This window comes from Meles meles, chromosome 18, assembly GCF_922984935.1.
Source record: "Meles meles chromosome 18, mMelMel3.1 paternal haplotype, whole genome shotgun sequence".
Taxonomy (NCBI): domain Eukaryota; kingdom Metazoa; phylum Chordata; class Mammalia; order Carnivora; family Mustelidae; genus Meles; species Meles meles.
In genome coordinates, this window is record NC_060083.1 from 47,543,716 (window position 1) to 47,569,100 (window position 25,385).

The 25,385-nt window shown below is 38.8% G+C and overlaps 1 protein-coding gene across 5 annotated transcripts in view; it reads right to left on the reverse strand.

Moving 5' to 3' along the window:
- The window catches only part of KANSL1 (KAT8 regulatory NSL complex subunit 1), a 182,886-nt gene that overhangs the window by 12,483 nt on the left and 145,018 nt on the right, over positions 1-25,385 (reverse strand). For all 5 annotated transcript variants that reach the window (XM_045984617.1, XM_045984616.1, XM_045984615.1 and 2 more), the window contains 3 exons: positions 20,403-20,515; positions 19,614-19,809; positions 3,123-3,294 (listed from right to left, as the gene is read on the reverse strand). In XM_045984617.1, the coding sequence (XP_045840573.1) occupies positions 3,123-3,294; positions 19,614-19,809; positions 20,403-20,515 (481 nt within the window). The remainder of the gene's footprint in view (positions 1-3,122; positions 3,295-19,613; positions 19,810-20,402; positions 20,516-25,385) is intronic.

Consider the following 25,385-nt stretch of genomic DNA (forward strand, 5'->3'; position numbering starts at 1 on the left):
AGAATCAAGAGCAATTTCCCCTATAAACCCACCGAATAGGCAGTTAGGGATAATAACAAACTGCTCAAAGCACTCGGGCTGTTTTACTTTGCTAGAAACTTGCTGTGTGTTTAACTCCTCTAAGAATGAACAGGAAGTCCGTTAAATCCCCCAGTCAATGAACAAAAATGATCTCTTAGGAATTGCTGGTCTGAGTTCATGCTCTAAGTAAGTAATAACACCTGAGATCCATGTAGCGCTAAAGCTCTGAAATGGATTAGATATGCAGGACCTGAAGGTAAGCAATGAAAGGGTATGAAATAGAAGAGAACACAACAAAGACCCATTCAGCCAGAAGACTTCACACATTCCATCCCCGCACAGGCCATGCCGTTCAAGTGCCATCACCAGAGAAGAGGGTGCAGATGCCTGATCAGGTCAATAACAGGAAAACAGAAGTGTTAAAACAGGAAATAGGAAAGAGAAGGAAACTAACATCATTTTAAGGTTACTATTTCCTCAGACAAAATGAAAAGACTGACTTCATGCTCACTGGGGGGGTCTGACATTTCACGATTCACTTGACTGTTTTGCTCATTACTTTCCACCATTTTCTCAAGCAAATTTTCTAGGTTAGTTTCATAATACTCACTTCCTCCTCCTGCTGGTAAACTGCCGTAGCCTCACATATACCAGAGTCTGGGTAAACGCTCTCAAAATAGCGTAGATCCTCAAGGCCAGCAGGTGGTGCTCTTATGAAGCTCAAACTCAAGTTAACATTCTACCAAGGTTTTAGACATCCTCTACATTTCCATGCTAAGGATTAACTAAGGCTTGTTAAGGAAATAAGCTCCTCCTCCTAGGAGTACTGAAGAGTTATCACACTCTAATGCCTTCACCTTGCGGCCAGGCACCCAGCTCCTCCAGCTCCTCCAATTCTACCATCTCTAGCCACACTGAATCTAATGGCTGAGGCGTGGTCAACATGGGAGAAAGAACTCTAGGATTAAGAGCTGCAGTTGGTTCCCATCCCACCTACAAACAAGGTTAGGAAACATTAGTAAAACTACCTGGAAATCCTGCCATCTCTAAATATCTTCAAGAGAACTGGCTGTAAAAGGGTGACCCAAAGGTCAGATCTTGGGCGTGTAATGTCTGACCCACAACGCATTACGCTGGCCGCTAGTCTTCACTGTTACTTACTATTCTCCACAGTGATCCATGGGGAATCTCAGTGCTCAGGAAGTGCTAGTCACACAGAAGAATGGTGCCCTTTGGAGTTGGACATCTTTGTGAAAACCTTACAACTTACAAACATTCTGAATGTGGTAATTTGTTTGGATCAAAACAAAATTATCTAAAAGGAACAATATTAACTGTGGTAACTGTCTCGCCCAAGTCAAACCACAGAAAGTCTAAGGCAAATATGTTCATACATCCTACCTGAAATAATAAAACATATATATTCTCCTTTACAGTCTCGTAAGGAAATTTAATGACCAACTCTCCTGTCCAAACCCCAGTATCATGGTTAGGAGCTGTGTGAGACTGGGAGACAACGAGAGAGGAAAAGTATTTAAAGGCAGGCAGGCAAGTGAAGATGCTAGAGATCCGAGAGAAGAGTCTCCACATCTTTCCTTCCTTTCTCCCTCACTACTACCTACAACAGCTTGAAAGTGGATGGAGTAAGGAAGTGTAAAGGCACCAGTCTATGAGACAGAGAGTTTGAGCATATGTGACTGGGGAAGGGGAAGACAATTCACAACTGTATATGGTAATGCTGTTGACAAAGAAATGATCACCATGTTTATAAGCTGATATTCAGTGAGTATGGAAGAGGCCTTATCAGAATCAGAATGTAACTACAGGCTTCAGGCTTCTTTATTCAAATACGAGATCCTGAGAAATGCAAATGTAATCTTGAGAGAGCAACCCAAGAAATGTTCCTAAGTTTTCCAGGTGGCTCCACCTGCAATAAGAGTCTAGAAATGGGTATGGAAAACTGATTTCCTGAATAACCTGGCTGGGAAGAAGCATATTATATAGTGAAATGAAGGACAGGCATCAGATGATGCGGGTTTGAATTCTAGAACCATTTAAAACTCATTACCATTCAGCCTAAGATAGAGCACAACTTTTCTAAGCCTTTTCTTGATCTACCACAAACTGAAGTTAACACCTTCCAAGATTCCTGAGAGAAGCAAATAAAACAAGCAGAAGAAAGGTGCTTTGTAAACCATAAAATGCTATACAAATAAAATCTTAAGTTATATGAGCTATAATCCAAATGGTAAGAGAAGGTAAAAGCCAATGAACCTTGGAATCTGAAGTACAGAAGATGTGTTAGGGTTTCCCACTCATTGTGTTCTAAAGTTTATTTACTGCTCCACCACTCCCGACCTAAAATAAAAACCCTGCCTAGCTCGCTATCCATATGGTCCAAAAGTTTATAAACTTTTTCTTAAAAGGGACAGATGATAAATAATCTGGGCATTGCAGGCCAAACTATGTTCAGTCTGGTGGCAACTATGTAATATTACTGCCACTCTAGCAGAACAACAGCCAATGACAATGTGTACACAAATGGGCTGTCTGTGTTCCAATAAAACTTTATAAAAAAACAATAATTACTGACACCTACCCTAGAGGATGCCCTCTTCTGTTTGACAGTTGACCAAACACTACATTACAATAATCCCCTCTCCTTTATCTGTTTTTCAAATTACTGAATTCTTTTTTTTCCTACCTAAATTCTATAGCTGCTCCAGGACTTGTTATCAGAACTCCCTTGATTAACAAAGAGCTTGATCAAATTATTCCTGCTGTCAGGTGACTTCTAATAAAAGTGGAAATATTAGTAGAAAACTTGGGCCATATAGCTAGCAAAGCTAGGGTTTTATTTCAGGATCAGGAGCCACTTGAAAGGCTGGGGGGAAATCTCTCTCCTGGCAAGGTGCAATCTTTTAGTGGCACACTCTGGTCTGGCAGATCTGCTGCACCCTATTTACAAAATTTTAAGAGACAATGTTGACTGAAATTGATATCCTGACAGCACCTGGATTGTACCAGGATCCTGGCTGACTTTCTTTCACTTTGAAGCCTTTAAGTCTCATTTAAACTTTATATTCTGTGGCCTTTCTTACCATCTGGAAATGCTAGGACTGGGTGAACACAAGAGTCCAACTGGGAAAGGCGTTCCAACAGAGGGGCTTCATAGTGAATTTCTGGAGGCATGGTGATGGTGCTGCCCGAGCCACACAGTGCGCAGGAGGGGTTCACATCACAGCCAGAGCGCGTTGTGCTGTTCCGGTGAACCTGTGAAAAGCCAAACAAAACTGACAATTCAGTGTCTGATAAAACCCAGCTCTCTCTCATTATCCCAAAGATTCAAAAGACTCTTCCTAGATACCTATATACCACTACTAACCCAAGTTCAATTACTTTGTTAAAAAGAGTCCCTTTTGGGGCGCCTGGGTGGCTCACATGGCTGAGTGTCTGCCTTCAGTTCAGGTCATGATCTCAGGGTCCTGGGATCGAGTCCCAAGTTGGGCTCCCTGCTCAGTGGGGAGTCTGCTTCTCCCTCTCCCTCTTTCTCCCACTCATTCTGTCTCTCTCTCAAATAAATTAAAAGAAAAAAAAAAAACAAAAAAAACCCCAAAACTTAAAAAAAAGAGTCCCTTTTCTCCCACATAATAACCTTCAAAGCAATTAAGTAAACTTGCTTCTTCTTCAATGACAAAATCCAGTCACTTGCCGCCAGAGACCTAAGCACTTACCTAGGTACCAAACTTGTGAGTTTAAAGCTATGAAACTGTGTTGAGAACCTTATAAAACCTGAATGTTTCCACCATCTTGATGGGTTTCAACAGTCCCTGGGATGAATAATTGGCACCTGATTCCCACCTGGACATGACTTGCTCTCTCCAGCAATTTCATCCACTGAAGAGCCTGAATAACCAATCACAACTCTCCTGTTCTTTTCACAACCCCTTCTAAAGACTTTCAGATGGTCTCAAACAAGGTGGGAAGTTTCCCTGGACTACACAGAACTCATTAGTTACATTTTGACGAGCCTAAGATCCATAGTTATAAAGTTCATGCCTAAGCAATGAAAATAAATTTGGAGGTGCCTGGTTGGCTCAGTCCGTTAAGTGTGTCTGCCTTAGGCTCAGGTTGTGATCTCAGGGTCCTGGGATGGAGTCCGTTGTCAGGATCCCTGCTCCGTGGGGAGTCTGCCCCTCTCCCCGCCTCTGACACTCTCCCCTGCTCATGTTCTCTCTAATAAATAAATAAAAACTTTAAAAAAAAGAAAAGAAATTTGGTATGGTGAGTGTTCACACCACAGTCTTTATGTTAGATTAAACTCAAGGGGACAGAAATTATTCCCATTAAACTTTCTTAGTACATATGTAGGCAGGATAAGAATGAACCTCTCGTGCTATGTAATCTAACTTTTTAAAAGACTTAATATGGGGGGGGGGGCAAAGCTTAAAAAAAGGTTTTTTGTTTTGTTTTAACAATTTTAATGCTTTGAGGAAAAAACTTCAGGTCATGCTGAATGCAGGATTCCTAGGCTCTAGTGTTAGGGTGGACAAATCTGCCATGTGCCAAATCATGACCCATAAAGCCATCTGGGCAGCATACAGTCCTAGAAGAAAAGGACTTGCCTGTGGAACAGCACCATGAGAGCGATGCTCTGAGCAAGGACAGTATCATAACAAAAACAAAAGGGTAGCATGGAAACTGCTAGCAAAAAGCCTACGACGACTGCAAAAGCTGCATTCAGTGTCAGCACAAACCTCTCTTGAAAACTATTTGCCTTTACAGACATGTACAGGAGAAAGATAAATATGAGAACAACATGGCCTTTATCGACATTCCCCAACTGCCTCCTTCATGCAACCACACAGATGGGTGCCATGCAAAGCAGGTCCTGTGAAGGTCAGACTGGGCAACTCGCACTAGAATTCTAATAAGTGCAATTGTAGATGTCACTGAAAGGGAATTATACCAACTAAACATGACACTACTGTGTACACATCAGCCAGTACTGTTTTGGGAAAAAAATATCCCTTGCTCTCTATTTAATCAGCACTAGCTTTCTGAAAGAGGTAACATTTTCAGATAGAACTGAGAGAGAATATGCTGGTAGGAGATGAAAACCACAGACCATACAGTAGATGAATGGGAGGATTTAGGTAATTAGGTAGATCTAGAAATTGCACCAAGACTTAAAGCATTAAAAATAAATTAGAAAAAGTTATCAAAATAATAAATCTTAAAATGGAGATATGTTCTCCTCATAAACTAATCCATGGCATCAATTAGCTGAAAAATGAACATTCCATTTTGTGGCTCCAGCATACCCTTAAGTCAACAGCCAACAGACTGGGTGTAGAGGGAAAAGAATATGGCAAAAATAACAAAATAAAAACTAAAGGAAGAGATTAAGATCAAGAACTCAAAAAAGCACTAGTTAAGTTAAAAACTGGAAACTGTGTATATATATGTAATATGTGTGTACAAATTATGCATTTCTGTGATGTTCAATGTTAACATATTTTTGTATTCCATCTAATAAAGGAATAGCATATATATGCATAAAAAAGAGAGAGGCTGGGACAGTCTATTTCCCTGGTCAAAGCTTTATAAACATTAAGGAGGGACACCTGGATGGCTCAGCCAGTTAAGTATCTGCCTCCAGCTCAAGTCATGAGCCCAGAGTCCTGAAATCAAGTCCCACATCAGGCTCTTTGCTCAGCGAGAAGCCTGCTTTTCCCTTTGCCTGACACTTCCTCTGTTTGTGCTCTCTGACAAGTAAAATCTTTAAAAAGAAAGAAAGAAAGAAAGAAATGCATTTAAGAACAGATCATTTTCTATTCAATTAAGATGGTTGATACTAACATAAAGAAATGAGAATTCTACTGTCCTTTCAGAAAAATAAGATTCTCTTAAAAAAAATTTCTTTCTTTCTTCCTTTCTTTACTTGAAAGAGAGAGAACAAGTTGGGGGAGGGGCAGAGGGAGAAGTAGACTCCCCGCTGAGCAGCGAGCCTGACACAGGGCTTTATCCCAGGACCCCAGGATCATTCCTGAGCTGAATGCAGATGCTTAACTGACTAAGACACCCAGGCGCCCCAGAACCTATTTGTTTTTTTTTTTATCACAATATATATTTTATAATAAGAAATTTTAAACATCACAACAAATATAAACAACCAAACCTGAGCAAGTGGAGATTTCATTTGTACATTAACTGCTCACTCAGCTTGACTTACATGTCTTAACGTAAGGCACCTCGGTTCAAAACTGAGCTCTTCCCATCTTCTAGCTGCTCAGTTTTAAATCTCTGAACTCATACTAAACTCCCTTCTCTTACCATACCCCATATCCAATCATGAAATTCTGTGGTCTCTACCTTCTTAATGTATCCAGAATCTGACCACTTTATAATTGCCTCAACTGCAGTCACTCTGGTCTGAGTATCTTTTCTCTTTTTTTTTTTTTTTTTAAGAGAGGGGTGGCAGGGGGCGCCTGGGTGGCTCAGTGGGTTAAAGCCTCTGCCTTCGGCTCAGGTCGTGATCCCAGGGTCCTGGGATCGAGCCCCGCATCGGGCTCTCTGCTCGGCAGGGAGCCTGCTTCCTCATCTCTCTCTGCCTGCCTCTCTGCCTAGTTGTGATTTCTCTGTCAAATAAATAAAATATTAAAAAAAAAAAAAAAAAAAAAAAAGAGAGGGGTAGCAGGGGATAGGGGGAGAGGGAGACTCTTAAGAAGGCTCCACACCCGGCAGAGTCTGACGTGCGGCTTGATCTCACCACCTGAGCTGAAATCAGGAGTCCGGGGCTTAACTGACTGAGCCACGCAGGCATCCCTCTCATATGAATTTTTTAAATGACTCCTAACTTGTCTTCCTGCTTGCTCCTCCTTCCAACTAATCAAATAAATACGTAGTAGGTGTGACCTTGACTTACCAGTCCTCAGTGGCTCCTCCTCTCATAAAGAAGAGCCAAAGTTCTTGCAAACAGTGCGCACAAAGCTTTATAGCATCTGTCACCTCTATCCCTTCTCTGACCTCATTTCCTTTTACTCCCTGCTTCTCTCCTTGCTCACTCTACCATTGCTATTGCCTCAATATGGCAGGCAGAATTCCAGACGATGGGCCTTCACACAGTTACTCTCACCTCAGGTCTTTTTCTGAAATGTCACCTTCTTAAAAAAATTTAACTGTTATTTAGAAACATTTAAGCGAAAAAAAAAAATCTTTCCTTGACTGTAACAACAAAAAACAAGAGTAAGTTTAACTAAAACTTGTAAACACAAACCTTTTAAAAACTACTAATAATCTACAAATTAATCTACAATCTTATTAAGGTTTTGTTGGGGAAGGAAGAGGCAAATAAGATTTAAATAAATAATCATAAAACTGCAACTGAAAGAATATAGTTTTAAAGGGAGAAGTCCCCATAAAATCTCTGATAAGCAAAGACAGAGAGGGAGTAATTTGTCCTACTATATATCAAAGTATTTTAAGATTACAGTATTTAAAATAGTCTGCTACAGAACAATTAAACAGAAAGAGAACTAGACCAAAGTATACATGACACCTTAATATGCAGCAAAGATGATATTTCTAAATGAATTAGTTTAGGGGCACCTGGGTAGCTGAGTCATTAACCATCTGCCTTCAGCTCAGGTCATGATCCCAGGGATCAAGCCCTACATTTGGCTCCCTGCTCTGCGAGGAGCCTGCTTCTCTTTCTGCCTGCCACTCCCCTGGTGCTCACGCGCTCTCTCCATCAAATAAATAAAATCTTAAAAAAAAAAAAAAAAAGTTTTTTGAAAAGGGAAAAGATGATCAATGGGAAACTGTGCTTTCAGGACACTTCCATAGTCTAGGGATCACGTAAGACTCCCACAGAAAACATGCCTTCCTCACCCCACCCCAGGTGAGCTCACTGTAAAAGATTACAAAGCAGAAAAGAACAGACTGATATGCAGCAGTCAGCAGATGGAAAAATGCGGAGAACTCATTCTCAAGAAACTAGAAATGGAATAATTTTTTAAAAGTGATTTCTAAGCCCAACGTGGAGCTCAAACTCAGGACCCCAAGATCGAGAGTTCCATGCTCTACTCACTGACACACCCAGGCACCTCTGGAAATGGAGTAATCTGAAAGCAATTTTAAAGTAAGTATATTGGCCGAAGATGCAGAAACCTCATGTTCTCTACCGCTGGCAAACATAACAAGCCTACATGGTTCTCTTAAAAAAACAGTAATGGAGTGCCTGGGTGGCTCAGTGGGTTAAAGCCTCTGCCTTCGGCTCAGGTCATGATACCAGGGTCCTGGGATCGAGCCCCACATCAGGTTCTTTGCTCAGCAGGGAGCCTGCCTCCCTTCCCCTCTCTCTCTCTGCCTGCCTCTCTGCCTACTTGTGATTTCTGTCTGTCAAATAAATAAAATCTTTTAATAGTCTTTCAAACAGATAAAGGAATGAACATCATAAAAGAATAGGAAAGGATGAAAAAAAAAAAAGATGTTTCTAAAAGTAACCACAAATAAATTCAGAATGAAAAACATGGTGGGGCAACTGGATGGCTCAGTTAGTTAAGCATCTGACGACTCTGACCAACCGAAGTCATGATCCCAGGGTCGTGGAATAGAGTCCCACATTGGGCTTCCGGCTCAACGGGAAATCTGTTTCTCCCTTTACAACCCTCCCCGCTGCTCATGCTTGCTCTCTCAAAAAAATAAAATCTTTAAAAAAACAAAAACAAAAAAAACCCCAAACAACTGACAGGTTTTTTTGTTTTTGTTTTTTAAAGAAATAGAGGTGTTAATTTATTTAATTTTATTTATTTGTCAGAGAGAGAGAGCACAAGCAGGGGAAGTGGCAAGCAGAGCAGGCAGAGGGAGAAGCAGGCTCCCCACTGAGCAAGGAGCCCAATGGAGGACTTGACCTCAGGACCCTGGGATCATGACCTGAGCTGAGGCAAACGCTTAACCAACTGAACCACCCAGGTGTCCCAGCAGGTTTAACGGTAAACTAAACATAGCTGGAGAGAAACCTGAGGAACGGAAGAACAGGCACAGAAGTCTACTGAGAATAAAACAGAGCAAGACAGAGAGATGGAAATGGGAAGTATACAAAAAAGAGGTATGGAAGGAGAATAACAACATCTACAACAATCTACATATAAACAGACATTCCATATTAAAGAGGAGAAAGAGGAAAAGTTTAAAGAAGTAATTTCCAAATTTTCAAAACTCCAGACAAGACCTTTCAGAACGAGATGAAAACCAAACCCTAAATGGCTAAAAATTAATTCATACATCTAAATACGTCCCTTGTTCTTGCAAAACATAAAAATAGTACCGAAGGTAGGGGGTTGGGAAATTTAAATTACCCTAGAGAAGAATGACAAAATGACATCAGAATTTTCATCAACAATAAATACTGGAATGCAATGCAGTATCTTCACACTGCTGAATATAAAATTTTACATGCCGTCACACCACCATTCAAGAATAAAGGCAATTTATAACTATATATTCACACAAAACACACTATGTAAATACTGAGTTGTAAAATTACTAGACCATTGTTGGAAGGCTACCAAAGAAGTATTTATTTAGCAAGGAGGAGAGTGGGACTCAGAAAGTAACTATGAGCAAGAATGGTAAATGTGTTGGTCAATGTACAGAAGTATGACTTTACAGACTAATTTGGGAAGGATTTAAAAAACAAGGTAACTGGAGTGTCTGACTGCCTAAGCTAGTAGAGCATCTAACTCTTAATCTCAGGGTCATGAGTTCAAGTCCCATGTTGGGTGTGGAGCCTACTTAAACAAATATAAAAAATAAAAAAATAAAAACAAGGTAACTAAAATATTAAAGATCAATTATAGATAATGAAAAAAAAAGTTTTAAAAAGAGGCATTCCCAAGTCCTATTATTCCCCAAATAGTAAGAAATGAAACCCAAAAGCAGAAGAGGAAAAAAACAACAAAACAAAACAGGCCAAGAGATGATAAGACTTAAAAAAAAATTATGGAAGCAATGATTCCAAATCTAATAGTAATCAGAGTAAATGTAAATGCATCTCTGCTAAAACAAACGGTCACAAAAAAAGTGAAAACAAAGAGATGAAAAAAGATATACCTAGCGAGTATTTATCAAGACATCCATTTAAAGTAAAATCATTACTAGAAATCAAAAGGGAACAACAAAGTGATGAAAGGTTAAGATGAAAAGAAGAAATAACCATGAATTTGTCTACATCTAACCAGTCATCTTGGAACTATATGAATACATATGCGTTAAAACAAACAAACAAACAGAAATGGGAGATAGGGAAATAAGAGAGGTTGTTTAAAAGTATAAACTTGCAGTTAGTAGGTAAGTAAGTCCTGGGGATCTAATACACAGTATAGTGACTACAGAGACAACAGTATTATATTATAAATATGCGAAGAGACTAGATCGTAATTATTTCTACCACAAGAAAGAAATGATACATCTGTGACATGATAGAGGTATTAGCTAAGGCTACAACTGGCAGGCATGCTGCATTATCAATGATCAAATCAACATGCTGTACACTTTAACCATACGCAATGGTTACATACCAAATACATTTCAGAGAGAAACAGAAAGGAGGCCAAAGGACACAGAAGATATGAACACAATTATTAAGCCCAAAACAGAAGTTAAATTTAGAACACTGAAGTCAACAAACGGGATATGGATATACTCACACCCACAAAAACACTGTATTTTTTTAAGGAAATGTGGACTATTTACAAAAGATGAACTAAAATTATGTCTATCAACATGGAGATCTTGAAATGGAAACAATGAGTTAAAAACACACACACACCAACCAACTTCCCGAATACGTACACAATGACGGCATTTACATAAATTTTTATATGAACATTAAACTAAACAATACATACTGCACGTTCCTCATGGATACATATATGTGTAGTGAAAATCTAAGAGAACCTGAACTGGGTCCATGACGCCAAATTCATGATAGTGGTTACCTCTGCCGAAGGAAGCAGGCAGAGGAGATAACAGAGAATGAAACAAATATTCTTCATCTGTAATTTTCTTTTAAATATTAAAAAAAGGTTAAATACTAACATTTGAGATGGTATGTACGTAATGTTTGTTATTATCGTTCTTTATACTTTACAGAATTAAAAAAAAAAATTAGGGAAGGAGGCAAGTAAACCTGGTTAAGTTTTTCCATAAACAGGGAATTCAAGTTCTTCACATAGTAAAGTCAGTGGCACAGAAGAGCTCCAGAAAACTGGCAGTGGGAGTAGAAGCCCAACTATTTCTCCAAGTAGAGCAAAGGTATGTTAAGTAGGAAAGTTGCTGAAACCCATGAACTGAATTAGGAATAATACCTTTCCAGATTTAGAATTAAGAAAAAGATTCAACCATCATATGAGTAGCAGACTAGGACCAATGGCCAGTGTGCTGAGTACAATAGTGTCCCCACCACCACCCCCGGACCCCACCACAATATTCATGCTCAACCAGAACTACAGAATGTGACCTTATTGGTAAACAGAATTTTGCTAATGTGATTAGTTTAACACGAGGTGATATACTGAACTGGGGTGGCCTTAAACTCAATAAATGGCGTCCATAATAAGACCATGTGAAAACACAAAGATACAGACACACAGGGAAGATGATCGTGTAAAAACAGAGGCAGAGACAGGAGAGATGCTGCTTCAAGCCAAGGAATGCTACAGTTTGCTAGCAACCATGAGCAAAGACAGCAGGAAGTGGGAAGAAAGGATTCTCCTTCTGCGAGCCTCCAGACGCAGCAAGGGCTGTCACCTTGATTTCAAACTTCTAGCCTCTAGAACCGTGATAGGAAATAAATACCCCCAGCTATTAACTTTCTGTAGTGAAATCACGTCTGGATAGATCAACTTATTATTTAAGAATAATAAAAGAAAGAGAAAAAACCCCTCAGCATGGGGACTGTGAGAATACTGCAGAATAAGGGAAAAGGAAGCAAATCTGAGAAATTCAGAAATCCAGAAAACTATTAAACAAGTTTGATAAAACAATTAATTAATGAAACTTCTCTCATCTCCAGAAGAGTAAAAGATAACACAACTTCTATTACACAGAACAGGGAAGATGAAGGGCAGTAAGATGACATAGAAAGGAAATATAAAATTTGAAAAGAATAAAAGAAAAAATCATAACTACCCATGGTAGCAGAACTAAAACCTACCTAAGAGGAACTATGGTCAGAACTAATGATATGGAGAATTAAAATAGGATGTGAGCAATAAACTTGTCTTTCTTCCTTTATACTACAAGAGAACCAAAGAGATGAGAACCATGACAGAAATGTGAACAGCTACCATATGAGTACTTATCATGTGCATCCAAACTATGGCAATCACTTCCATGTTTAACTGAATGATGACAGTGAGGAGCAGCAGGTAGTAAGAGCTAAACAAACAGGAGAGAAAACAGTAACACAGAGGTAACTGGAATCCTCCCACTTCCAACTACAAACTGGGAAATCAAGAACCAGAGCTAGTATAGGAGACTTGGCAGGACCGTATTAAAATCCTGCAGCACTCTCCACTGCAGTTCTGCAATGATGGAAGTGTTCAGTATTTGTGTGACTTAAATACGGTAGCCACGACTCACATGCGACTGACTACTGAACACTTGAAATGTGTTTTTTTGAGGTACAAATTTTTTATCTTAATTTTAAATAGCTACACGTGGCTACAGTAGCTACCACACTGGGCAGTGTACAACAGAACTGGTTAGCAATACTGAAGGATTGAAAATAAGATCATTTTAATTCTATGCCAAAACAAAACAATAAATAATCACCCTCTCCAACCGCAAAGACAGTGAAACAGTTTTAAGGGACAAAGGTTATGAGCTAAGAACCTGAAACATGGTCAAACTGTTGCTCTAATCCTGAAAAACTAAAATTAAGAACTCTATAAATGAGGGATGCCTGGGTGGCTCAGTGGGTTGAGCCTCTGCCTTTGGCTCAGGTCATGATCTCAGGGTCCTGGGACTGAGCCCTGCATCGGGTTCTCTGCTGGCGGGGAACCTGCTTCCCCTCGTCTCTCTGCCTGCTGCTCTGCATATTTGTGATCTCTCTCTCTCTGTCAAATAAATCAATCAATCTTAAAAAAAAAAAAAAACCCAATTCAATAAATAGGCATATATTAAGTTATAAAAAGGACTATCAATAAACAATGAAATGTTACAGTAAAAATAAATCTAAATAAGCCTTTAAGTCCACTTTAAAAACTGAATATAAAATGAGAAACTTTTATTTAATAAAATCTCCATTAAAATCAAAGACTTTATGGAGATTTAAAAAACATGATGTTTCAAAAAACATACAGAAAACAAAATGCTAAAAGCATGGGTGAAAAAAAATCACATACTCTAAGACTGTATCAAGGAAAGGAGAATGTGAGGCAAAAATTACTGCAGAAGCCATAAGTCACTAAGAGGATATAATCACATAGAACTCCAGACTAGACACCAATGACATTTTTTAGAAAAATCAACATAACGGACTACATATATAAGGAGAAACTACAGAAACACCCTTTAACCCAAATGCTATAAAAATTAGTAATTAAATAACAAAACATTTAAAAAGCAAAAACTAAATAATGAAAAGTTTAAAAAAGCAAAACTAACCAATTGGAAACTCAATTTATAACTCTTGGGAAAATAACTGGAAAACTCAAACGCAATTTACAAATTGCAAAAAGAATACTTCACACATCAAAGGCTGTGTGGAATGCCATCCAAAACTACATGAAGAAAATACAAAAAGTTAAACACTTTTATTAATACATAAGAAAGAACAGAAAATAAATTAACTAAGCATTTGAGTAAAAGGCAGAGAGGCGAGAAAAACAAAACAAACAATAAAACACCAAACCCAACAAACCAAGACCCAAGACCACGGGAAGGAAGAAGGAATTAAAAGCAACTGACCAATCTTTGAAATGACCGATAAAATAAGAAAACTGTTGACAAGATTAATCAAGTAAGAAGAGACAAATGTAATTAAGACTGAGAAATGGACATAACTACAGATAATAAGGACTTTAAAAAATGAAGAATGCTTTCTATAAAATTCTGTATCAGTTAATTTGAAAAATCTGATGGGTAATTTTCTGTAAAATAGATGCTGGTCTCAGATGGTCTTTAAGTTCCAACAAATTTTAAAGAAATAGATACTTACTGAAAAATCTTTAGTTTTCCAGACTACAGCAAATGGTAAAGTGTTCTTATTCGTTCTAAGAAGTCATCCTACATCAAAATTAATACTAAACTTCTGAAAGTTATCACCGTGAGGGGTGCTTGGGTGGCACTTTTGGCTCAGGTCATAAGATCAAGTCCTGTGTTGGGCTCAGCACTGGGCTAGAGAGTGTGCTTAAGATTCTCTTCCCCACTCTTTTTGCCCCCCTCCATCCTTTTCTCTAACAAAAAAAAGAAAAAAGAAAGAAGAAAAGGCAGTATTGCCATTAAAACCAGGAATGAGATGCCTCATTGTGATCAACTATTTCCTAATACTGCTCTGTAAGTACATCACATCTAGTCAAGGAAAAGGAGTAAGAAGTGTATAAAGAGGTATCACATTATTTGTAGCCTGTCTAGAAAATTTAAAATAATCAACGAAAACACAGAGTTCATGGAAAGTGTTCAGTTACAGGAATCAACAACACTCATAAAATAACACTAACAGAAAAGATCTCATTTGCATCACAAAAATATCAAGAATGTAGGAAATATATAAAAACTGAATGAAGTGGGGCGACTGGGTGGCTCAGTCATTAAGTGGCTGCCTCCGGCTCAGGTCATGATCCCAGGGCCCTGAGATCGATTGGCTCCTTGCTTGGCAGGAAGCCTGCTACTCCCTCTCCTACTCCCCCTGCTTGTGTTCCTTCTCTGGCTGTGTCTCTGTCAAATAAATAAATAAAATCTTAGAAACAAAAACGACACAACAACAACAAAAAAACCTGAATGAAGAAATAAAATACTGCATACATGGAAAAATTACATCCTTTTAATACTATAAATTTTATCAATTATCTCTGAAGTAATTTCCATTAAAAACCCAATACAATGCACATGGATGAATTCCACTATCAAAATAAAGCTGTATTCATCATTTTCTGTTAATCACAGAATATTAGTTCAAAGCATTAAGAAATTCTTTTGGCTTGAGGACAGCTTATAAATAAAATATGAGAGCTTCTACCTCTATTTTATCTTCAGCTTTTCAAAATTTATTTTGTCTGTGTTTTATAACAACTGCAAATGTCCATGTGGCACTCCTGCTCCTTCCCAAAAGTTTGACTAGTACTTAAGTTAGGCCTCCAATACCTATCATAAGAAGACTCTGTCAGTAAAGAATGTATCTTATTTGATTTCAAGTTATTCACATTTACTACTTTAAGGATTTATTTGAGAGCGAGAGTGAGAGCGCATGTGTGCGAGGGGGGAGGGGCAAAAGGAAAGGGAGACAGAGAGCCCTCAAGCAGATTCCCCACTGAGTGCAGAGCCCAACATGGGGCTTAGTCCCAGGACCCTGAGATCATGACTACTAGCCAAACCAAAAGTCACCTGCTTAACCAACTGAGCGACTCAAGTGCCCCAAATTCTTCACTTGTAATACAAACTCAATCATTTTAGTTCTCTAGTTTTCAACCACAAATATCACATGACACTGTGCCTTAAGAGAATGTCCTAGTACTACTATATGTAATGTCCTCTATATCTTCAAATGTGATACAAGAGGAAGAAGTGAACCACCACTGGAAATTCTCTAGAATATGACTTTAAAATTAACCCAGGGCAATCCTCCTATATAATTATCTTCCAACACAGACTATAAAATTCCAAAATCACACCAGAGCACTGCCAAATCATCTGATAAGAAATGCTACCCCCTTATATTTATATAGCAGCATTATTTATAGCCAAAATTACAGAAGCAGCTCAAATGTCCATTGATAGATGAATGGATAAATAAGAGGTGGTGTGTGTGGGTGTACCTGTGTACACCCACACACACACACACACACACAATGGAATAATAGCCATAAAAAAGAAATCTTGCCATATGCAATGATATGGATGGAGCTAGAGATTATAAAGTCAGAGAAGACAAATACCATATGATTTCACTCATGTGGAATTTAAGAAACAAAGAAGGAAAAAAGCACGAGAAACAAACCAGGAAATATTCTTAGCTATAGAGAATAAACTGATGGTTACCAGAGGAGTGGGAAGGGGAGGGGGGGCTGGGTGGAACAGGTGGTAGGGATCAAGGAGTGTGCACTTGTGATGAGCACTGAGTGATGTATTACTATACTGTGTAACTGTATAACACTATACACTGTATGGTAACTATATTCTGAAAAATTCTGTTAAGAAAATAGAAACTAAAAAGAACCGTATGATCTTAGAAATTAAAAAGAAATGCTATTAAGGCCAATCTGAAAATCTCATGGCATGTTATTTTTTCTTTTAAAAATATCTGTACTATGATATTTTATGAAATAACTTTTTCTAACAAAATAAAAAAGCAACCCTATATTGGGCCCACATTTATTTTAAAACTTCTATTGATTTGAAATTTTGTTATCTAGGAAAATTTTAGATTAACCTGTAAATATTTACCTCACAGAATAGGAGGGCAGGAAATAAACATTAATGATACGTGTTATAAAAATTTCCCACCTGAGTGTTTCTTCATAGGCTTAGCTAACCACTGGCATCTACCAAACCAGGCCCCTAACAGTGATGAAATACCAATACCTAACAGTGCAGGCAACTTGTTCTGACCTGCACTATTACAATAAAATGGTGATACAGTTCTCCCAGGTCTTACTGATTTCCATGGAAGATAACCCTACTCTCCCAATCTCAAAGCTCTCAGTCCTCCCAACTCTGACATTCATGACACCCTGGCGATTCTTCCTTCGGACTAGAGTTTTTAAATCTATTGTATCCCAAGAGCTTTGGAGCCTTCAGACTATTTTTTCCTCTAGAATTACTATTGTTATTGGTCTGTCTTTCTGACTCCAGCATCTTTTATGGCCAATCTATTCCAAACATAAACTATCTGCACACTTTATCTTTTAAAAATAGCTTATGGGGCACCTGGGTGGCTTAGTGGGTTAAACCTCTGCCTTCAGCTCAGGTCATGATCTCGGGGTCCTGGGATCGAGGCCCGTGTCGGGCTCTCTGTTCAGCGGGGAGCCTGCTCGCCCCCACAACCCCACCTGCCTCTCTGCCTACTTGTAATTTCTGTCCGTCAAATAAATAAATAAATAAATAAATAAATAAATCTTTAAAAAAAAAAAAAAAAACCTTATAAAACTAAAATTCTCTAAAATCTAGATAATAAAACCCAAATCAACAGTTTGGGCCTTCAAAGCCTTTCATTATTTACTGATAGGCGTCATTCCTATTTATTTCCAGCAAGTTTAACCTACTGAACCCCCTTCGTTGTAGTCACTCAATTTAAGATACTAATGACAGAAAAACAACCTTTTAGGACCAGAAGAAACTTGCTACTACACTAAAAGTACATCTCGATTGTTTTGTTTTTTTAAAGATTTTATTTATTTATTTGAGAGAGAGAGAGAGACAGCGAGAGAGGACAAGTGGGGTGGCGTGGGAAAAGCGAGCTCCCCACAAAGCAGGGAGCCTGATGTGGGGGCTTAGTCCCAGGACCCTGAGATCATAACCTGAGCCAAAGGCAAATGCTTAACCAACTGAGACACCTAGACACCCCAATACATCTCAACTGTAAGATTCATTATAATTTCAGAAGTGCTGGTAAAATTTGATGGAATAAAATTCCAGCTGTCATTCAGCTAAGGTAACTGTCCTGTAAAACTGAGCAAGTTCCCTAAAGTGAGTTTTATATTTAGATCTACAATAAAGCAGAGATACTGCAAAATATGTAGGTAAGTTAGTAACAATGACATTAAACATTTGTTTTTCATATTCCATACTTGTAGATAAACTAGTAACCACCTTTCTTGGGTGGTAGTTCCAATAATGGTTCCAATAATTCTCTCTTGTCAGCAGTTTTCTCATCAGCAAATATAGTGCAGAAGCTCTATCATAAGAAAGATTTCCCTTCAAATGAGCTATTTCTCTGCTCTCCTTTACAGAAGCATTCTTTCAAAGTGTTACCCTAAACGATTCCCTCAATTCGTTGCCTCCCATCCTCTCCTGAACCCAATCCAAGCAGAATTTCACTCTTCTCCCATTAGCCAAACTGCTCACACAGATCTCCAACAGCCTTAACCCCACCACACCCAACAGCCAGTTCACAGTCTTCATGGACCTGGACCTGGCTACAGCATCTCACACATTACCTTCCACTTCCTGACACGTTACTCATTTACCTTCCAAGTATGTGTCTCACTTTCTTCGTTTTCCTTCTACTTCACTCTTCACTCCTTCCCAGTCTCTCCCTCATCCTTAGACTGCCTCAAGGCTTAATTCCATCTGAGCTCCCTAGCAGTCCCTACTCCTTTCATCTGCTACATTTTTCTCCCCAGTACTTAAACTATAGGACATACCATTATACTTAATTTATTGTTTTATTTTGTCTCTACCCACTAGCGTATTTCAGGAGCACAACATTTTTAACTGTTTTTGTTTAGTGTTGTATTCCCAGTGCACAGAACAGACCTAACTCACTGTAGGAGCTCAATAAATATTTGTTGAATGAGTGAAGGAGTGAACAATAACAAAAGTCCTAACAGTAACAGCCACTTTGTACCAGGAACTTATCAGCCACACACCCCACATAAGCAAGTCACATGCACTTCATTAAATTTCAAACAACCCTATGAGGTCTCCAAGGCTTGCAGAGAAGAGAAGGGTTTGGGAGGGGAGCTGGGAGCTGTTAACATGCTCTGAATCACAAAACTACCATGTGGCAGTGCCACGATTCAAACCCAGGTTTATCCTCTTCAAAGTTAATGCTCTTAATTACTGCATGGTATTAATTTTACTGATGTATTATTTCATTAGTTTTGGAATAAATCCAACTCTGTTCCTTGAAGAGGGAGCAATCAAAAGTTTCCCGCACTCGTAAATTTATCTCCATTTTCTCTGTGAAGACAAACATTATTTAGTTACATCAATTTAAAATTTTTAATGGAGATTCTTATTCGGAAGGGAAGCATGCCACTTCACCATTTTCAGTGGTAACAGAACAAGTGGGAAGCACATCACCTTCCTTCACAGTGCTGATGGCAGCACTGAAACTTCTTTTCTCCCATTTCGATTAAAAGTCTCACGTCAATGATTTCCCAAAATGACTAAAGAACCACCTGGGAGTTTTTTTGTTTTTCTGAAAACAAGAGTCCCAGGCCCAACTTCAGAACAACCAAATCAGAATCTCTAGGAAACAGGTGTCAGGAACTGAGCATTTTCTCTGGCTCCCCAGGAAACTTGGGTGGTTCGCCAAGTTTGGAAAACACTAGTTAAATGAACCAAAGTTGGCAAGAGACTAATAATTCTATCTGAGCCTGTGGCTCACCGTTGAACAATGACCAAGTCTCACTGGTACTGACCTTCCTGGAAAGAGGAACGATGCTGTTGGGTCGGACAAGCCTTCGTTTCTTACAGCTCAGCACAGGACGCGTTCGGGCTGCCACACAGGTGCCATCAGTTGATGAAGAAACTAGATTGAGTCGTTGCTTTTTTTGTAACTGTTCTTCAGCATCAGAGATGTCACCTGGAATGTGGTCTGCCAAAATAGGCTGAAGACTATGCAAGGGGAAGGAAGAATATTCACTTCTCAGAAAACAAGGAAACAGAGCCTCTAATGCTGGTGTAACCTCCTCTACTTACACATGATCACAGACACGAGTATCTGGGGCAGATGCATGTCACTTAATGTGTGTGCAGCATCTGTGCTTAGTTTTGAGATTCCTGGTGGAAATTCAACTTTTAGGGATGGGTACATATCCTTCACTTGCAGGGGGCTTCCTTCAACTTTCATACAATCCAGATTTACAAGCCTAGCTTTTACGGGGAGCTAATCCACCCTAGAGTAAAAGAGTTTATGTAAATACTTCTCAAGAAGTCTACCAAGACTAGGACCAACCATGACTCACAAAAGTAGGACCTTGTATTTTCTTCCCCACGGTGAGTTAATTTTAGGCTACAGTAAGTAAAAGGGAAATACATTAAGCATGCTAATTAAAATAGACCTGATACAGTAAGAAGCATGCGCAACACTCTTAAGCAGTAAGGTTTTTGTCTTTAAACCAGGGTTGGTCCCAGCTAGGGATAACTAAGAGCCCAATTCATCTTTTACCAGTCTACTGCACACAAGAAGTATAAGACCTAAAACTTACGTGTTAATAACTCCATTGACAGGTCTCAATGCTCCACATGATTTGGTAGATAATGACTCTGAAGGATGACCAGAGGCACCATGGTTTTCCAGTGGATGAGAAACAGACTCAATCTAAAGGAGAAAGATAAAAATACATGGTAACTTTCAACCAACAGCATCCACACTTCACTTAAATGAAACACCCCAAATTTCTGACAACCAACCTGCAAAACCAAACATGTATGACTGAGGGGAAAAAGTAAGAGAACTGACTTTTGTTTTAGCATGAAGAAGGGTAAGGAACCAAAACATTCAACAGACTAATATTAAATGCTAACTGATGGGGAAATGCTTTAATGATTCCATGGAACAGAAGCTTAGCAAAATAATAACATGGTAACAAGAATATTCAAATAAGGGTCAAGAAAGATACACAGGTTCTGTTTCAAGTCAACTAAGACCATGTAAATGTAGTTAATAACTGCTTGACTTTACAGTATATGCTGGAAACCTCCTTCTAAAAAACCATACTTTGTGTAAGTCTATGGGCTTATGCTAAAATAGAAAAAATTAATAAAAGCTCCGTGAGTAACTAATTACCTAATGGTATCAGTTAGTAACCACTGTCCCTGGACTACACAAATCAAATATATGCTTAGGACATAAGCTGGAAAAAGAAAAAAAAAAAAAAAAAAAAAAAAGGAAGGTGGGAAAGCATTTGGAGAAGTTTGAATTTGACTATTTCAAAACAAATCATGTATTCATTAGGCTCAAAAGGGGTAGGTACAGACATGAGATGTCAGTCATATGGAGTGTCTGAGTTACAGTCAATAAAGCCATAGATACACTTATCCCTCCACTTGTGTTGCTGGAATACCACAGAGAAGTGGTGGTCTTTGTTTCCTTAAACTCAAAATGACTTTAGGGTGTGCTTAAGTTCTCCTCCCTGTAAATGCTACCAGTCCATATCAAAGCCAGTATTTTAAGGCTGAAATTCTATTTTTCAGTATTGTTCAGTTTCGTTTTGATCTTTTTAACCCCAGGGAGAAAACACCAATGACCTGCAAAACAGAGCAGCTGTAGGTAACTATCAAGAAAGGACGAGAGCAGGGAGCCTGGGTGTTCAGTAAACTGAGTGTCTGTCTTCAGCTTGGGTCATGATCCCGGGGTCCTGGGATCGAGCCCCATGTCGGGGTCTCTGTTTAAGGGAAAGCCTGCTTCTCCCTCTCCTATTCCCCCCACTTGTGCTCTCTCTCTCTCTCTCTCCCCTTCCGTCAAATGAATAAATAAAATTTTTAAGAAAGAAAGGACAACAGACTGGTAAACTAATTAAAATGTTTCCATATGAATTAACCAAAAAGCTAGATCAAAGTATGTAAGCAGAAAAGACATAAGCAAACTACAATGAGTGAACACTGGGAAATGTTCTTAGAGATAGCCTGTACAAGTACCACAAAAATCCTCAACAATCAATCAATACTACCAGTATCATGGCAAATCTGGCACACATACTCATTGCCTTAAATGCTTTCCTCTTGGAAAGTGGTGTTAAGTAGCAATATTTATAAAGATGTTCATATCACTCAATCCTAAACATTTATCTTAAAGAAATAACCCAATAAATACATTTCCCAAAATCTCATACACAAAGATAATCACTGCAATGGTATATATCAATAATCAAAATGCTCAACATCTGAGGCAGTTGTAAATTACACTACAGCAAATCAGAGCACTAAAAATAATCACAAAAGACATTTCTTCCTCCTTTATACCAAAAGAATAAAGGTTAAAAAAAGTCTTTTATGTAGAAATGATTTTAGAAAAAGATTAAATTCTAAATATTTTTAATATAACTGTGATGACTACAAATGCACATACACAAACAATGACAGGACAAAAAATAGTGTTACAGAAATTTTTTAGATAATATAAAAAAACAGAGGGGCGCCTGGGTGGCTCAGTGGGTTAAAGCCTCTGCCTTCGGCTCAGGTCATGATCCCAGGGTTCTGGGATGGAGCCCCATGTCTCCATCCCAGAACCCTGGGGAGCTTGCTTCCCCCCCCCCCCCCCTCTGCCTACTTGTGATCTCTGTCTGTCAAATAAAGGAATAAAGTCTTTAAAAAAAAAAAATAGAAAAATAGAAAAGCTAGGGGGCGCCTGGGTGGCTGTCATTAAGTGTCTCCCTTTGGCTAGGGTCATGACCCCAGGGTCCTGGGATCCAGCCCCACATAGGGCTCCCTGCTACACAAGGAGGCTGCTTCTCCTCTGCCTCTCCCCCTGTTTGTGTTCCCTCTCTCGCCGTCTCTCTCTGTGTCAAATAAATAAGTAAAATCTTAAAAAAAAAAAAAAAAAGAAAAGAAAAGAAAGACAAGAACATCTCAAATTGCCTCCTGAATTCTCATAAAGATTTACTATTCAGGGAGAACCTCAAAAATGCAAACAAACATTAAGGAGTTAATATTCAGGCTGACAGTGCCTAGCAGATGTGTGACTCCAGGGATGTTACAGCTTTCCTAAGGTTATGTAAGTTCTGGTTTAGATAAGGAAGTTTCCTTTCAACATGAAATTTCTGTGACTATGAACCTTTTGCTGTTATACTGATTTTTTTTTTTTTAAGATTTTATTTATTTACTTGACAGATCACAGGTAGAGAGGCAGGAAGAGAGAGAAAGGAAGGGAGGCAGGCTCCCTGCTGAGCAGAAAGTCCGATGAGGGGCTTGATCCTAGGACCCTGGGATCAAGACCTGAGCCCAAGGCAGAGGCTTTGATGCACTGAGCCACCCAGGTGCCCCTGGTATACTGATCTTAAAAACTTCAGTCAATTTTACATTCACTTAAAAGCATTTAACATTAAATTATGGCAGAGATATGATCTATATATCTACATGTTTTATAAGGTGTCCCCATGTAACAGGTTAAATCCTCATTTAATTAAAGTTTATTTTGTAGAGATTATGGGAGAATTAACTGGAAGGACACCTATTCAAGACAAAAATGTTGCCATTCTTTAATAAGATCTTATTTCAGAAATGTACAAAAAGTCTGAAGAAAAAGCACAGAACACCAGTAATCTCACGACCTAAAGGTAACTGCTAATATCTTGTTTATCCTGCCTACAAATGTATATATATTTAGATGCCATTAATATTCAATGTGAATTCTGCTGATTTTCTTAGAGGAACTTAAAACTTTCCTGGGGACAATTCAGTCCCCAAATTAAAACCGAAGGCAACAGGGAAAACATTATTTAGCACAGAAATGTTTGTCAATGATAAAACAGCACGTGACAAGCAATCAAGAGCATGAACCTCAGAGGGAATGTGCCTAGCTTCTAGTCATACAAGAACACACTCCATAATCAGAGGACCATGAGATAGCCTATAATCACACTGAGATCCAAAAGCAGGGCATCGGGGCAATTAGGTTCATCATTCATTCTCAAATGTAAAGAGCTTAAAATATTAATCCCAATCTTCCAACAGTGTTCCATCTGGAAAAAGAAAAACACAACTCACAACATGCATAATTTTACTTAAAGCCACTTAAATGCATTCACAACTAAGAAAAAGCAAACAGGGGTGCCTGGGTGGCTCAGTGGGTTAAGCCACTGCCTTCGGCTCAGGTCATGATCTCAGGGTCCTGGGATCGAGTGCCGCATCAGGCTCTCTGCTCAGCAGCGAGCCTGCTTCCCTCTCTCTCTCTCTGTCTGCCTGTCTACTTGTGATCTCTCTCTGTCAAATAAATGAACAAAATCCTTAAAAAAAAAAAAAGAAAGAAAGAAAAAGCAAACACTCTCGATCCTGCAACCCAGAAGGTGCAGAGAGGGTAGAGATACAGTAATGAGCACTTCCCCAATGTTAAACCCACATACTAACTTAAGCTTGATCATCACCACTGCAGTGGTTTACATCATCAGTGTTTTTAGGAAACTAATGCATGACTCAGATACAGTCTTCCAGTGGGAAACTGCAAAAAGGATAAAAGACTTTCAGGCTCTCCTATCCAGAAAGCAGGACTTACTATTGAGCTTCTCTGGAACTGTATGTGGTATTCAGATACACTCTAAGGGTTCATGCATCCCACAGCCCGAAAGAGAAGAGTAGAATAGCTGAAGAGGTAAAGAAAATCTCTTTAATTCTGTGTTTCCCAAAAGCACAGACTCAGGGGATTACCTTTAAGGGTGATCTTAAAGTACAAGGAGGGTTACTGAAGTAATTTCTTTTCTGACTGAAGGAATAAAGTAACAGCAATGAGATTCAAATTTGTTATTCATATTAAGCAGGCATCTGTCTGATTCATCATTCCACTCTTTTGGCCAGACCAATTAAGTATGACAAAGAGCCTTTAGAGAAAAGTTAGGTTAAATTATGGCCTTATGGGGGTAGATTTTCTTGGGGGTCTAAGAATCCATACCCACTCAACTTACTCTGCCAGGAAGTAGAGAAAGCAAAGGGTAAATATCAAAGGCACATACTTAACAACACATAATCTGCATAATTTATGTGTATCTTTAGTTATTCAATGAATGTCAGGTCATAAATGCTTGAAATACCAATTTTTAAAGTGTAACACGTTTGTTTAGAAAACTTGACAGTTCCATTTTGGTTCCATTTTCTGACCAACGTTATCAAAAAAGAAAGAAAAAGCTAACAAATTCAACTTTTATTCTTGGTTGAAAATAAATTAACCTTTTGGCTTTGTATCAATTGTTTCATGTTCCAAGCTCATCTCAAAGATACTTAACGTAGTCTTGTTTAAAATCACCAAAATATTACTGGCCCTCAACGGTGTACCACCAGTCATTTCCATGAACTAGTACCATGACCAGGAAATTGTGCTAAATTCAGAGTGGAACCTTCTGAAAATTCTACTTCCATTAAGTAAGTTACTTAAGTTTCCACTTCTGCATACTGGGACCATATATGCCTCACTTTCCTATGTCTCTATATTGAGGTTAAAAGAAAATCTCTACAGGGGTGCCTGGGTGGCTCAGTCAGTT